General features: G+C 36.8%; 1 protein-coding gene across 3 annotated transcripts in view; it reads right to left on the bottom strand.

Moving 5' to 3' along the window:
• The window catches only part of LOC119877031 (protein O-mannosyl-transferase TMTC2), a 387501-nt gene that overhangs the window by 17165 nt on the left and 352958 nt on the right, over positions 1-17378 (bottom strand). Inside the window, exon 12 of one of the 3 annotated variants that reach the window (XM_038558567.1) lies at positions 11060-11296. The exons of the other annotated variants lie outside the window; for them this stretch is intronic. Coding sequence (XP_038414495.1) covers positions 11258-11296 — 39 coding nt within the window. The 3' untranslated portion in view covers positions 11060-11257. Of the gene's footprint in view, positions 1-11059; positions 11297-17378 lie in introns of those variants that run through there. 3 annotated transcript variants of the gene reach the window in all.

The following is a 17378-nucleotide window of genomic DNA, read 5'->3' as shown; positions in this document are numbered from 1 at the left end:
CACGAGAGAGGATAAGATATCTGAGAAAGTGACAATATAGGGAAAAGAAGGTCAAGAAAAAAGAAAAAAAAATCAAGGTCAAGAGATTGGATAGATGGGAAAGAACAAGCCAGAGGGATGAAGGTTAGGAGGAACCAGAGCTAAAAATCTGGAAACTAAGTGAAGAAAGTGTTTCCAGGAGGAATGAGTAATCAGCTGTGTCAAATGCTACTGATAGGACAAGTAAAATTAGAACTGAGAACAAATGGATTTAATGTTGTTGAGTGTTGTTCCAGTAACTTTGACAAGAGGAGCTTTGGTGACATCACTGGAGAAAAAGCCTGCTTGGAAGAGGTTCAAATGAAAATGGAAAGTTATGCTATAAAGGGAAGGAGGAAAATGGAGTGGTAGCTAGAGGCATAAACAGGCTTGAGAGACTTTTTGTTTTTCAATTTGGGGAGTGATAACATCATGTTTAAATGTCGATGGGATATTTCAGTAGGAAGGAAAAATCTGTTAATACAGGAGAGACAGTGAAAAAGAGGGAGTGAGAGAGAAGAGAGAGAGAGAGAGAGACAGGAGGCAAGTAGCTGTGGGACTAATGTCCTTCAACAGTTAAGGAATCTAGAGAAGAAATTGAAGAGGCTGCTTTGAGCTAGAAGTATAGACAGTTTATAACAATGGGAAAAAAGTATCAGTTAAAGGCACAAATGCCAATGGATGGTTAGATGTGAAGATGGAAACTTGTGAAACTTCTAATTACGTTTGCATTCTCAATGAAAAAGGATGCAAGGCTGTCAGTTGAGTGGGATGACGGGGAAAAAGATGTTGGAAATTTTATATGAGTAAAGTGTGAGGTTATCTAGAAAAATATCAGAAAGAATGAGCTAAAAAATGATAACATGATTGCCATCCAGCCCTGAGGGCTCACCTGAGGCCAGTGTTATTGAACTTTAAAGCAAGTTGTGTTTTTCTCTAGCTATGTCTAGTTTCAAGATGCAGACATGGAGCAAGATGCATCCATCCAAAGATGGATGTAGCCAGGTGTTGATGTGGCCGACAAGTATGATGAGGCAAAGGGACACCTGGGTGGCTCAGTGGTTGAGCATCTGCCTTTGGCCCAGGTCATGATCCTGGAGTCCCAGGATCGAGTCCCACATCGGGCTCCTCGCATGGAGCCCGCTTTTCCCTCTGCCTGTGTCTGTGCCTCTCTCTCTCTCTCTCTCTCTCTCATGAATAAAGAAATGAAATCTTAAAAAAAAAAAAAACATGATGAGGCAAAAACAAGCAAAGGAATGATTATCATGACTGATCTTGGCATTTATTTAAATAAGGAGGTATGTGAGGCATAATGTGGTCTAGGACACTGAAACGCTGGTGATTTCTATGGACTGTAGATCTTGGGTGTGGTTGGAGCATTTGGGATGTTGGTGCCACAAGTGGAGATGGCAGTCAGGTCATGGGATGTTTGAGTGAAACTGTGAGTTTCAGGAAACAGCAACCAGGCAAGAGGGCTCCCCTAGGAGACCAAGTCAGTAAAATATTTCAAGAGTTGGAAGGTGATAGCTGATGCAGGCAAAAGAGGAATACACAGAGTTTTATGGGGATTAGATTCTAGGCATAATGGACGACTTGTGAGAACTGGGCTTTTGGGGTGACGCAGATAGTCGTGACAGTACCAAGGAGAAAACAATACGACAATTTTATTAACAAATACTAGTAAAAATGGGCTTTCATTAGGATAACGGTTTTAGTAAAGTTAGGGTTTTTAAAAGATATTCTCCACTTGTTAACAACTCACCTTAAGCACAAAAGTAGCTGCTATTGAAGACTCTGGAACTTCCACCAAGAATGCAAGCAAGGCACCAAAAGCATATCCTAAGATGATTCTAATAATTAACACATTTCTTAATTTTGTTATTAGATTGTTCTAGAGGCTTTGCAGTTGGTGTTTTCGAATCTTAATTCTCCTTGTACTTCAGAGGCTAGCTGAAAACAATACTGATCACATTTTATTTGGTGTCCACTAGAATTTAATAAATGAAAACTAAATGTATATGTTAAGTAAATTAAAAGAACCATGGATTTAGCATAATAACCAGTTCTATTATTTTAGAGTTACAAACTAAATTTCAATATTCAGTGTGGTGATTCAAATAGTGATTATCTCTTGTGGGGAGAGACTAGTGGTTGGGTTAGGAAGCACAGAGGTAGATGGAAGTTAATGGCAATGGTTAGTCTTAGAAAGTTCCATGATGTTCACAAGCACAGATTTCATTGTTTATTATTATGCATCTTTACTACAAAATGTTAGTATATTCTATGTGTTTAGGTGTTGTATTTTAAATATATCGTAACACCATGCTTCTGTTGGGCTCTTCTATTAGCAAAACCAAAAAAAAAAAAAAAAAAGTTCTACATTTCCAGAGAAGAAATTCCCGCCTGCCATATACCTATGTCTGAAGTCAAGTAGGCACAGGTGAATGAGATGCCACACCATCCTGTGACCCAACATTAAACACACAAAAATCATCACTGTCATTAGATTACATAATGTTTATTTAGATTTATATCTATGTTTGCTGTTTTATCTGCTTCCCACTCCTTCTTGCATCTGAGCTTCTCCTTTTTAGAGGTTTCTTTAGTGTAAAAGATTATTGACGGTAATATTTTTCAATTTTTTTTAAATTTTTATTTATTTATGATAGTCACAGAGAGAGAAAGAGAGGCAGAGACACAGGCAGAGAGAAGCAGGCTCCATGCACCGGGAGCCCGACGTGGGAATCGATCCTGGGTCTCCAGGATCGCGCCCTAGGCCAAAGGCAGGTGCCAAACCGCTGCGCCACCCAGGGATCCCATGTTTTTCAATTTTTGATGATATGATGTGTCTTTATTTTACCATCATTGCTGAAAAATATTCCTGGATGCTAGAAGAGTATTATAGAAATTTTCTTTTAACATCTTAAAGAAATTATTTCATTATCTTGTGTCTTTCAGGGTTGCATTAATTTTATGTGATCTTGGTCAAACTAGCTTTCCTTCATAGGTAGGTTTTCTTTCTGGCTGCTTTTAGGTTATCATTTGCTTCTGGTTTCCTATAATGCACCATGCTGAGCCTGCATATAGATTTCTATGTATTCAATTTGGGACATATTGTGCTGTACATCTTCTAATTATCTTAGAAAATTCTTGGATATTCACTATGCTATCCTTAATGTCTGGGGCTCTGAATAGATATTACATATTCTCATTGTATTCTCCAGTTTTCTTAACTTTTGTATTCTTCATTTTCCCTTTTTAAAAATATTTTTATTTATTCATGAAAGACACAGAGAGAGAGGCAGAGACATAGGCAGAGGGAGAAGCAGTCTCCCCACAGGGAGCTTGATATGGGACTTGATCCCAGACCCCAGGATAATGCCCTGAGCCAAAGGCAGACGCTCAACCCCTGAGCCACCCAGGCATCCCCCTCATTTTTCTTTTCTGAATGGCAGTCTAGGTATCTTAAATTCCATTAATATTCTCATTTGTGACTAATCTATTTAATTTACCCCTTGGGCTTTGAATTCAAGAATTCTTTCCTTTTCAAGACCACCCTATTATCTACTTAAATATTTCATACAAAGCAATCCTGTGTTCTGTTTCTGACATTTCAGTATCTGTAGTCTTTGAAGGTTTAAATATTTTGTTTTTGCGGGCTCTCACTTGTGGTTACTTCCTTGGGGCCTTAGTGATCTTTGAGTTTTCTTTAACTAATGAATTGTTTGATCTTAATCTGAGGAATCCAGAAGGACTGAATTAGGGATGCTTTTCTCCAGAGAGGACTTGCATCTACAAATAGAAAATACCACCAACCTAAAACTACCACATTCTGCCTTGAGGGTCCTGACTCACTTACACTTATAAGCTCTGTTTTACCACCTTGGTGCAAGCACAAGATTCATTAACCAGAAGGCAAGGCCGCTATTGAACCCCATACTCAGGATAACCCTGCTCCTACAGGTGACTTGCCATTGAGAATCCCAAAGTCCAGTTCAAAGTTTTCTTTCTTCTTTGATTTTGCTTTGCTCCTTAACCCCTACCCATTACTTTTTTTGAAAGAATGGTTATTCTCGTCCTCTTGAAAGCCCAACAAAGGAAAAATATTATTTTATCCTCTACCTGAGGAGAGAATTGCTGTGGTCTGTTATGCTGACAAGAAGTAGGAATCTTTGTGATTACAATGAAAGTCATTGAAATTTTGACAGTTTTAAGAGTTGGCTTCAAAATTCAAGAGCATATGAATGAAGAGCTGGTTCATGACTATGTAGCCTGAATCCTGTAAATTATACCATTCTAAGTAACAGGGGAAGGAAAGTGGATCTTGCTCTCAGAATGGTTTCAAAGGGAAGAAGTAGCAAATATAGAAAAGCAACATAAACAAATAAAAGCATACAGAGAACACTTTGACATCCTCCTGGAATATTATCCACTTTTGGCAGGACTCTACTTTGTTTAGCTTATAATTGAGAACCACTACACAACCAAAGTTTATTTATCAAAAAATATGTAGTACCTTAAAAGAAGTACATAGTGCTTTTCTTATAAGAACACTTACCATCATGGGAATAAAAGGCACAACATAGGAAATAAAATCAATGGTACTGTAATAGGCTTATACGGTGACAGATAGTAACTACACTTGTGGTAACTACAGCATAATGTATAGAGAACTTGAATCTCTATGACGTATACCTAAAACTATCGGAATAATGAGTGTAACTATACTCAAATAAAAAAAATTTAAAAAGAGCATGGGGGTACCTGGGTGGTTGAGTGGTTTAAGTGTCCAACTCTTGATTTCAGTTAAGGTCATGATCCTAGGGGTTGTGGGATGGAGCCCCGTGCTGGGTTCTCTTGTGCTGAGCATGGAGTCTGCTTAAGATTCTCTCTTCCTCTCCCTCTACCCCTCCCCCCATATAAATAAATAAATAAATAAATAAATAGCACTTATCACATGCTTGACTACTTTGCATTTTGGCACAATCCCTTTCTTACAGTTCATGGAAATTTTAGTTTCATATTTTGTTGTCAGCAGAGCAATTCTCCCTCTTGCTGAGATAAAAACTAATTTCAGACCCACAAAATGAGAACAAGGGAATTTCCTTCATCTATTCTCTCTCTTTATCACTAAGCAGCAAATTAGAGTAGCAAGTACTGCTACTTCACAGAACACATATATTTGTTCCTTTCTTCACCTACAGAAAGAGTTAAAAAAAAATAGCCTACTTCCTGTGCTGTCAGGACTGAGGTTCACAGAATGGATAAGGGATTCATGTCCTACTTCCCTTGTTGGCTACCTCAAATCAAACTTTTTCTCATGTGAGGACAAATGCACCTACAAGCACATATGCACTCTAAGGGACTGCAAGGGGCAAAGTTGTACCCAGATGCAAAGAACAAATGTCAATAAAACCCAGTCACTTATGGATTACTGTCAGCTGAAATATTTAGGAATTATTCATACAATATTAACTTGTTATCTGCTTTCTACATGTAATTTCCTAAGTGAAAACAGCATTAGCTGGCTGTTAACTTCTACATGGAAAATCATTTTCAATCTCAATGCAGCTACTTAGTATGTATTGTACATAAAGCCTCTATATCTTCTTTAGTCTTAGTTTCCTAATGGGTCAAAAAGTCTATCACCATCATCATCATGATGTCATTATTTATACTGCAGGTACTTTACATTTGTTTGCTACTTTTAAATCGTTCAAAGCACATTCACTTACATGGTTTCATTTCATCCTTGCAGGTGACCAGAGATATTTGGATCTTGAAGGATAAAGTAGGTAGTTCAGGGTAACACAACCAGTAATCAGTATTTCTGGGCCCAAACCCCAGTTTTCCACTCCATTTCCACTCTACTATTCCAATTTATTATGACGGTGCCTGTTTTCATTTTGGTAAACATAGGTAGTTGTTCATAATGCTTGTCATAAGCATCTGGGTACATTGGGTTGACAAGACCCTATAACCATAATTTAAGGGCATATGGTTGACTAAAAGATAGAGATAATGACAGACAGAGTATTGACAAATAGAGAAAATCTATTTGCACCAACATGAATTTTGTATGATTTTTCTGAAACATACTAAAAAGCATTTGGGTCATAAAATTATTCTTAATTTAGCTTTTATTTCTTCATGTACTCAGAATAAAAATAAATATCTACTTGAAGAAAAAGAAAATATGTATCTTTATAGTCGGTCCACTGTTCGCAAACAGTATGGTTAAAATTATACTGCTTAGGTATTGAGAAACAAAACACTGCTGTTCAAGATTATTTAATTATACCAAATATTCTATTGAAGTTTTATCTTTGCAAAATAATGTCACTAGCAATCATGCTAAATGCCTGTTATTTTAATGTACTTATACATTTATAAATTTGCTTTCCATGATGTCCTATTGAATGAGGATTGATTAAAATGTGATCAATATTATTAAACATGAATTATAATGTTGCTAAAGCAATTCAATAACAAAATAATTGATTAATCAATTAGAAGCATCGATATGTGCAGGTAGAACCATGCTTACTTTCTGAGATTAGGTTCCAGAGGTTTCGTAAGAGCTACTTTCAGTGTTTATTAGGTGTTAGAGATGAAAAGATTACCTTAATTGCAGCCTATTCTTACTAGCATTTGTTAGTTAAAAACAAAAAACAAAAAACATTTTCTAGATAGTAAAATATAGTAAAATATAGGTCCATATACACTAGTTTAGGGAGCATTAACAATAGGATTTTTCTCCATGATGTTTTATCTACATAATTACACTTTGTTCAGACAGATCATTCTTGCTGGAAATAGGAGAAACACCTTAGATTATAAAGGGGTTGATAAATTTATTTCCAAAAGAGGAGGAAATGTTTTAAGATAAATGTACCAAAAGCCATATCTATATCTATCTATATAGGTCTATACATATATCTTCAAAATGGCAAGTGGAAACAGCTCTGGATTAGCAATAGAAGATCTGGTCTTTAATCCCTACCTTCCCATTTCCCACCTGTATTACTCTGGAAAAATTACCCAACGTTGCCCACGTCAGTTTCTTGTATGAAAACCCAAACCAAACTAACCAAACAAAAACCCCAGCAGAAACAGCTATCATTTTTCTTATTGGATATTATGAAGAATAAGTAATAGAGTAGGTATGCAAACAATATGCAAATGTGAAAAACTCTACAGAAATGTTAGTTATTATTTTGCAGCATGTTACCAAAAAAAAAAAAAAAGCTGCAATATTTCAGTGGTAATTTGCAAACTTTGAGATGGTACTTCCTTAGCATGCATGCACACACTCACACATAAATACATACATACATACATTGTTTATAAGAGGAGGGTAATCTAAAACTGGAAAAAAATCAACAATATTTTTTTCTAGTGATTTGCGGAATATAAATTCTGTTTTGTGAATTCTTCAGTTGAAGAAGAACAGTAATAGGCCTTGGAGAATCTCTTAATCTAGCTTACTCTCAAGAGGCATCTGAGGAAACATAAATATCTGTGCATATATAACTGTGCATAGAGCATATACGCAAATATATTTCTTTTTCCTTCCTAATGCTGGAGGAATTTGGACTCTAGGAAAAAGTAAAATTTATTAATAGTAGCACAAAGAAATTCAAAACAGCATATGTTTAAATGTTGACTCTAAATCACAAGTGTACACTTAAAATCCAAAATGAGTAGACTGTGTCAATATTGTACACAGTAAGACTTTTATAATAGAAAAAAATTAAATTGTACTCATTTTTTTGCCTATGGGGTTGTTTCTATTCAGTTTGGAAAATTTCATTACTGTTATAAATCTTTACCATAAATTCCAAAGAATAACACCTACTGTGTAAGAAAAGAGAATGAAATTAAGCTTTTAATCAAGAAATTAGGAGCTCCCTGGGAAATAGTTGAGAAAGTATGTCATATTTCATTCTTTTGCAAAGTAGAAAAGTCTGAAAAAATATTGAACCCTTATAAAAGGATATTGGCTTTAAGAGAATCTGATGATTATGAAGCAAAATCACTACCTCTCAGCAAAAGAAATGGATCTCTCTTCATAGAGCATATTCATTAAATACATCATTAAAAATTTGACAGTGTCTAATTTACTCTGAATTCATTAAAAAGATATGAAATACCCTAATCTAACAAGTCTCCTCAGTGGGTATTTAGGTTGTTTCTATTTTCCTTGTTAATAGAAACAATACTACAATACACAGAAATATTTGAGATAGATTTTTAAGGATTAATTCATGCAGCTGGAGAAGAGCAGGGCAGGATGTATGAGCAGATGAATTTCAAAGGAATAAAGGGTAAATTATATGGAATTTTAGAGTATGTTGAGTTTTTGGATGGCAAGTAGCACTGGGGGTTGGAAGGTAGTAACAGCTAGTACCTTGTCGTACTATGGTTGTAAGCAGTGAGACAAGGCATAGAACATCCTTTCCTAAGGAGGAAATATGTGCATCTTTCACATATTTGGTTCTGCTAAAACTTTTGTTAGAAAAATGGCTTTGTCTCTAGCAAAAACTATGGGAAAAGATTATCAGCAATGAGAAGTCAGAGAGTACTTTTAATAGTAATTTGAAAGTACTGTGTTTAGAAAGATGCAATTCTTGTCGCGAGACTGAAGAATAGATTTGAGGGACTGAGATATGAGGCAGAGAGAGTAGTTAGAGACCTCTTAAAGATTTCATGTAAGGAATTAGGAAACCTAAGCTCAGGCAATGAAAAGAGAAATGAAGAACTATTAGATCAAGTCATTTGGGATTAATCCTAATCTGGTACGATATAGTGATCTGCTGATCAAGGGTGAAGAAAAGGAAGGAAAAGTGAAGGTAACTGAAGTTATTAGTTTGACCAACTTGAGTGGAGGGTAAATGTGATAACCAATGTGATAATTACTTTTAAATAACTTCAGTATACCCTTTCCAGGACACAGAATCAAACTGAAACTCCTCTATCCCTAATTTCTCTCTAGATGACCAGTAGTCTAAATTGAAACCTTGGCTGTGCCACTAGTTAGGTGTGTGACTTCAGGCAGATCCCTATTTTTACAGATTTATTCAATAACTATTTAGTAAGTGCTCCCCAGGGACAGACACTGCATTGGTGGAACGGATGCACTTTGAACTAAACAACCATAGATTCTGTCCTCGTGGAGCCTACACTCTTTCAGGGAAATAAACAATCAAATAATCACACAAGTAAATAAACATCAACTATGGTAAGAACTACAAATATGAAGCAAAGTATAAGGGAGTAAAGTGGTTCAGAGGTTTCCTGATAATGATTGCCAAGTTGAGATCACATAAATGAGAGAAATTAAGAGATCTTCATCAGAGGTACCTTCACTCAGAAGTAGAAGTTCAAAGCTGTGAGTTGGGACTGAGCATGGAATGTTCAAGACCTTGATAGAAAACCAGGCTGATAGGTGCTCAGAGAGCAAAGGAAAAAGAAATGGAAGATAAGACTGCAAAGATCACTCAAAACCATATCGTAAGGATTTTAGTGAATGAAGGAGCCCCTACACGTGGTCTTTCATTGGGAGCTCCATATCTCTCACAATGGTAAGACCACTTGTACTTTGGTGGATGATGCCAATGGTGAGCTTCCTAAATTGGCATGGAACCTATTATTTCAAACTGTGACTCTAAAAAGTAGGAACTGTAAACTCTCTGATATGTAAAAGACATATTTGAATAATCTGTGAAGTACCTGTAAAGTGAATTGAGTAAAAGCAACTGGTATTTGTGTTGGTTCAAAGGGGTACATCTGTGACATTTGCAGGGTTTTCATCTCAATCACATACGTGCTCATGATGTCAAATTTTTATAATAGTAAGAAGTCATCAGTCTGACTTCAGATCTAGAGGCAGTCTTCCTCATCTGAGTTTAAATTTCCATTTCTAATATCTAAGAAGAAAGAGCTTGTTAAGCAAATTAATATTGTGAAGAGGGTTTCCTGGAGGCATATTTAACCTACTTGCAAGGCCAACTACTTTATAATGCATGGCTTACATGCAAATGGGAAGCTACTAAATGTAAATTAGTTTGTTCATTACAACGGTCTAGTAAGGCTTTCAAACACATTATCATCAGTTAAGTCGCTGTGATAAAGTTTTAAAGCTGCATTTCTATTAAAAATCATTCATTCTTTATTTCTTTCACTCATTCACTTACTCAATGAACCTGCTCCTTGGGAAGTCTTTCCCAGCTCAGGATATAGCAACTCCATCCTTCTAAAATTGCTCAGGATAAAAAACATGGTGTCTCCTTGACTTTTCTCTCTCACACCCTACTTCAAATCCATCAGCCAATACTGCAGGCTCCAGCTTAAACACACATGTACATATGAGCACAGACACATATGTACACATATGTACACATATATGTGCATAATCATCCCACCTCTTGAATCTCAGTCATCCTTGTAAACGTATCTTTTGAAACTAATATATCAAGTTTGGAAATCAAAGAAGTGCTATCTTTCCAAGAACTCTAGGTTCAGACCATTTATTCTGTGTTCTGAGTTTTGCCATGACTTCCAAACTTGGATTTCCAGTCCTGATTCTCCCCTAATCTTCAGGCTCATATTTAGTTGTCTATAGGAATTCAGGACATCCAACTTAAATGCATTATCTTCCATATTGATATGTTCATCCTTCAAGATCCCTATTTAAACAAGTGCTGGAATCCACTTGGTCATCCAACCTACAAGCTCCTCTCTCTTCCTTACTCCCATGCCCCTATTAAGGAATCATCAGATGCTGCCCATTTGATCTCCTACATATTTCCCAAATATGTCTCTTCTCCCTTCCCTGCTTGCAAGTGCCCTAGTTTTAGGGAGCTTATTAAAGTTCTCTTCATTTCCTGGACCTTAATTTACCTCTCCCTTTGTTCAGGCAAGAGGAACAGGAGGGGAGTTGCCTCTGCAGAGATTTAGTGGGTAAAAGCTTAGCATAAACCCATCGATCACAATCCCTTGCTACTTTTCAAGACTCTCACAGCAGAAACAAACCCAACAATAAGCTGACAACTTATTTAATACACAGAAAAAATTTGAAGCAAGAGTTATAAAAATATTTTAGTGCCTTTTCTTCCCTGTTTTATATGATACATTTGGGGATTCATTGGAGGTAGTGTTTCATTCGGTGAACTTGGCAGTTTCAACTCTCAGGCACAAAGGAAATGGAAATGTCTGGAGATGTCTGAAGGGTTGTGTTTTACTTTCTCTTTTCCTTTTCTTCTTTTTCAGGAAAGCTCTGCCACGGTTGAAGATATAAAAATATAATATTTAAAACACAATTTTACAGACTTGATGACAATAAATTTAACTGTGCATCTTACATTTGCAAAGATTATCTTCTGTAATGTTTCATTATTCATTACTTGTTTAACTATTCCACATGTTCCCAAGGTAAAATAGACTTTGATGAATGTGTGCGCGTGCTCGCACGTGCGCGTGCGCACACACACACACACATATCCCTACACCCCTGAACTAGCAACAGTTATTCACATGCCTCCCAAGAGACAATGTGGGGATCCTCAAAGCTTTGGTATTTAACACATTTATCTTAAAAATCCTGCCACATTACCACCATTTAATTTCAAGTCAGTCTGCAAATAGCCATGTGCATAGTCATAGAGGGGTGAATGCTTTATGCTTTCACTTAACTTTGCCCCTTATGTATTTCTTGAGACCAGAGAAACCCAAGTTTTTCTTGTCTCTTTACAGTTGTCATAAATACAACTTGATAGTAGTTCAGAGAGATGCCTGATAAGGGATCCAGGATAAAATGGTTCTTTTTTAATCACAGGAATAGCAAAAACATGGATAATATTTTTATTTAAGCAAAACAACCTATTATAAATAGAAACTCGTAAGATAGAATAGCAAAGCAAGAGTAAACAATGAAAATCATGTAAATAATATGGTGATGACTGCTGATTGTTCCCCTAGTACAATCTGGGTTTCCCTTCTTTCTGGGTACATAGTTGAAAGCCACAAGCAATATTTCCCACTTTTGCTCATGGCTAGGTTTGCTCATGTGCTTAAGTGCTCATCAATGAAACGTGAGTAGAAAGGACATGTATAACTTGCATAAAAAGAAATCCTTACCCTGAACTGCTTTTCTTTTAGGCTCCATACATTAGGGCAGGGGCGTGTGTGCAATTAGCTGTGACCATGCAAAAGAGGCCCATGCTCTTAGGGATGGAAGAGCAACAGAATAGAAAATGGAGGCCCTAAGACTCTGTTTGAGGCTGGGAGCTGTTAGTCCTGTTTTTTGTGTAGGAGATATTCTGCAAAAATATTTTTTTGCAAAAAAAAAAATATTTTTTGCAGAATAGGCAAAAGGCAGGGTCATCTCTACAGTATAGCGGCAACCATGAAGATAGGAGGCTCTTTGGGGCTGCCCTGTGAGAAGAGTGGTTCTTTCAGGAACACAAATGTGTTTTTCCAAAGAAGGCTCATAATTTCCATTTTTTCCTTCCCATCCAAACCAATATGTATATGTTACTACTTTTTCTCTCTTATTGACCCTTTTAAAATTTATTTTCTTATTTTCACTTAGTTATCCTTTCATCCCCCTTCCTCTGAGTGTATAAACTGGGGGTGTTAAAATATAGTGACAAATCTACATCTTGCATTTTCACTAATCATATATCTGTTTCCAGATGACATCTTATAAACAGAGTATGTTCTTAATAGCTGTGCAACATCTATGAACTCTGACCCAAAACCATAAAAAAATAAATTCCACATGAATTAAAAATCTAAACTGAAAATTAAAAAACAAAACAAAATCTTCGTGTGAGAGAGGCCTTTTTCAGCAAGAGAGGAAACTCACATGTCATGGTGGAAAAGACAGGTATCTTGATAAGAAGAAAGCCCAGCAGAAAAAAATGGGCAAAAGATCTATGAGAGGCAAGTCTCAGAGACTGGTAAAGGATTAATTTATGAATATCTAAGATATGTTAACTCAGTAGTAGTCAGAAAGATGCAACTTTAAACAATGGATAGTAACTTTTGCTCTTCATGCTGATGATAATATAAAAGATGGATATTATTCATATCAGCAATGGTGTTGGTGGGAATGTGGATCATAATAACTTCTAAGGAAATATAAAAGTAGCACTGTAACACTGTTTATAACAGAAGTTAGGAAGAAAAAAAAGAGAAACATGTAATGTTCATCAATCAGGTAAAATTTGATAAAATGATGGTAATACCCTGAGTTAATTTTTTTTCTTTCAAATGACCTTCGGTCATATTCCAGCACCTCTTACTAAGTTTACCTACAAGTCAAAGAGTAGAGTCACTTGAGCAAAAGGTAGTTAAGGAAGGGGATTTGAGGCATGGCATGCTGGGAAAAGAGATGGGAAAGGAGCAGTGAAAGGAGGTGCTGGGCTTTAGTGCAAGGAGGGTTTGGACAGAGAAAGGCTTTTTTTTTTTAAATTAATTAATTTATTTATTCATGGGGGGGGGGGGCAGAGACACAGGCAGAGGGAGAATCAGGCTCCATGCAGGAAGCCTGATATGGGACTTGATCCTGGGTCTCCAGGATCAGGCCCTGGGCTGAAGGCGGCGCTGAACCACTGAGCCACCCAGGCTGCCCCTAGAAAGGCTTATATAGTAACTAAGAAACCACCCAGAGACTTCTGGAAAACAGACAACCATTTTATGGGGGAAAACTCTGAAATTATGTGAAAGGTTAAGTTCAGTCATATATTAAAGGAAATGTAACTTTATTTGGCAATCACAGGATTTGAGGTCTTGCGTTATATCTGATATGACTGAATGTATTTGCTGATTTTATGAATATTTCAATAGAGTCTCAGAGTACGAAAGGAAGTCTTGGAGTACTGGGCATAAGAGGAATCTGACAAGTGTGGACTTCGTTCAGGAAATTAATATGACCAGATTTACATGCTAGAAGTACCACTCTCCAAGAACCTAAGAAATAGGTCTAAGAAGGAAGCAGACAACTTGTACAATGGTAGGATCATACTGCGGATCTGTATGAGGGTAGGGTTGGCAGAGATAGAGTAGGGGAAGGCAGATTTGAGAAATGAAAGATGAAATCCCTAGCAAAATGGCAGACTTGGGGCTGCTTTTTAAGTCTCCTGCTTCATTGCCTAGGTAAGATGATGGCACCATTCACAAACTGAGAATTCCAGAGAAAGAGTTGGTCTTAAAGAACCATCGTATTGAAGCAGGTTAACTTTTTGCAGACGACTTTGATATGTCAGCTGCATGACTCTTAATTCATAATAATGGAAATAGAAACTTCAATATTAAATTACAGCAAATGAGTTTTCTCTCTAAAGGGCATGAATGTGACACTCTTTAGTAGGATGTGATGTTAGAATAAAGTACTGTAGTGATTATACTTCATTTGATTTCTCCAACTGTAATTGGTTTCTTTCTTTTCTCCTTTACTCAGCGCACGGATTGAAGTAATTTCTTCAAGACACAGACTAAATATAGGGAAGTATACCTACATCAAACCTTCCCCTTCTAACGCTTCTGAAAATTAGATATCTTAATGTCACCCTTAAAACATCTAAACCATGGTAACAATCTTACAGTATATTAGGACTGTGCATAGTCTTTCTAAAATATATTATCAAGAATTTGGTGTGAAAATAAAAGCATAAAAATGCTAAATATGGAGACAAGAAAATGCTTTTTTCTCTACATGTCTCCTATTACAACTGAAGTTCAAGCCCTTGAGCCCATGCTGACTATAACCTAGTGTATATACATTGATTTCTAGAAAATGTACATAGTAGAAAGAACATATACAGAAACACAAAGCATAAAAATCTGTCCCCCTTTTTTTAATACTGACAAGCCAACTCCTTATTATACCTTTACCAAGTCAAGATATATGATTGCAAACCCCAAGAGTTAGCACTGCCTACTGAAAGGTCGTGACTTATAAGAGGTCAGCATTTGGAATTTCAAGGATCTTCTTTGGCTTGCCACCATGCAATACTTCAAAGTGATTCTCAGGATGAGACTAGAGATTTTAAGGATTTAAAATTTAAGGATTTTATGGCTTATGTTTCTGTTCTTATACGTCATAGCTAGGCACCATGATGGCTAAAGAGAGTAGGTGATTAGAACTTGATTTAGTTTCCAAGTGCTTATTATGTCTATGTGATAGCTTAGTTTGGTTACAAGCACATACAGAATACAAAAATATATCTGCCATACTGTGAATTAGTTGTCTTCTGAGACACCACAGCTAAGAATAGCAATAGTACCTAATAAAAGCAATATAGTAACATTCATTGAGTGCTTACTATGTGTCATTCAATTTTTAAAATTAATTTTCACACAAACTCTGTGCAACAGATATAATGAGAAAATTGAGTTAGTTTGTGCCAGGTCATACAACATTTAAATAAAAAGCAAAAGTTTCAGTGAGTTTTATAATACAGGCATACCTCAAAGATATTGTGGGTTCGGTTCCAGACCACCGCAATAAAGTGAATATCGCAGTAAAATGAGTCAAATGAATTTTTTGGTTTCCCAGTGCATATAAAGTTATGTTTACACTATCCTGCAGTCTATTAAGTGTGCAATAGCATTATGCCTAAAGGAAAAAATAACAATGTATATGCCTTAATTAAAAAGTACTTTATTGCTAAAAAAAATGCTAACCATCACTTGAGCTTTTAGTGAGTCATAATCTTTTTGCTGACTGATGAGGGTGGTGGCTGCTGAAGGTGACTGTGCCAATTTCTTAAAATAAGGCAAAAAATTAAGTCTGCAGTATCGACTGACTCTCCCTTTTACAAATGATTTCTCTGGAGCATGTGATGCTGTTTGATAAAATTTTACCCACGATGGAACTGTCTCGAGTACTTGAGTCAATGCTCTCAAGCGGTGCCACCCCTTCAGTTTTATCCACTAAGCTCATGCAATATTCTAAATACTTTGTTCCCATTTCAACAATCTCCAGAGCATCTTCATCAGGAGTAGATGCCATCTCAGGCAACTACTTTCTTTGCTCATCCATAAGAAGCAACTCCTCATCCATTCAGGTTTAATCATGAGATTGCCACAATTCAGTTATATCTTCAGGTTCCACTTCTAATTTTAGTTCTTTTGCTATGCCCACCATATCTGCAGTTACTTCCTCTATTGAACTCTTGAACTCCTCAAAGTCATCTCTGAGGGTTGCAATCAACTTTTTCCAAACTTCTATTACTGTTGACATTTTGACTTTTTCCCACAAGTCACAAGTGTTCTGAATGGTATTTAGAATGGTGAATCCTCTCCAGAAAGTTTTTAGTGTACATTGCTCGGACCCATCAGAGGGATCACCATCTATGGCATCTATGAAAACACATCTATGAAATGTGTTTCCTAAATAATAAGACTTAAAAGTCAAAATGACTCCTTGATCCAGAGGCTGCAAAATGCATGTTGGGTTAGCAGTAATGAAAACAACACTAATCCCATTGCCCATCCCATCAGAGCTCTTGGGTGGCCAGATGCATTATCAATGAGCAGGAATATTGTGAAGGAATTTTTTTTTCTTAAACAGATCTCAACGGTGGACCTAAAATATTCAGTAAACCATACTGTAAACAGATGTGCTGTCATCCAATCTTGTTATTCCATTCACAGAGCACAGGCAAAACAGAGTTAGCATAATTCTTTTTTTTTTTTTTTTTAAGATTTTACTTATTTATTCATGAGAGAGAGAGGGAGAGAGGCAGAGACACAGGCAGAGGGAGAGGGAGAAGCAGGCTCCATGCAGGGAGCCCGACGTGGGACTTGGATCACACCCTGGGCTGAAGACGCTAAACTGCTGAGCCACTGGGGCTGCCCCAGAGTTGGCATAATTCTTAATGGCCCCAGGATTTTCCTAATGGTCAGTGAACACTGGGAACTACTAAACATCACCAGCTGCAATAGCTCCTAATAAGAGAGTCAGCCTGTCCTCTGAAGCTTGGAAGCCAGGCATTGATTTCTCTTCTCTAGCTATGAAAGCCCTAGAAGGCATCTTCTTCCAACAGGGCTCTTTCATCTATACCAGTTTGTTTAGGGCAGCCACCTTCATTAACTCTCCTAGCTAGATCTTCTAGAAAACTTGTTCCAACTTCTACATCAGCACTTGCTGCTTCACCTTGCACCTTCACGACCAAGAGATGGGCTTCTTTCCTTAAACCTCATATGCAAATCTCTGCCACCTTCAAATTTTTCTTCTGCAGCTTCCTCACAGCTTCTCAGCCTTCAATAATTGAAGAGAGTTATGGCCTTACTTCAGGTTAGGCTTGGGCCTGAGGGAATGCTGGGGCTGGTTTCATGTCCTCTCCAGACCA

Source organism: Canis lupus, chromosome 15 (genome assembly GCF_011100685.1).
Source record: "Canis lupus familiaris isolate Mischka breed German Shepherd chromosome 15, alternate assembly UU_Cfam_GSD_1.0, whole genome shotgun sequence".
NCBI lineage: Eukaryota > Metazoa > Chordata > Mammalia > Carnivora > Canidae > Canis > Canis lupus.
The sequence above is the reverse complement of the archived record's forward strand: the minus strand, read 5'-3'. Positions and strand labels throughout refer to the sequence as shown.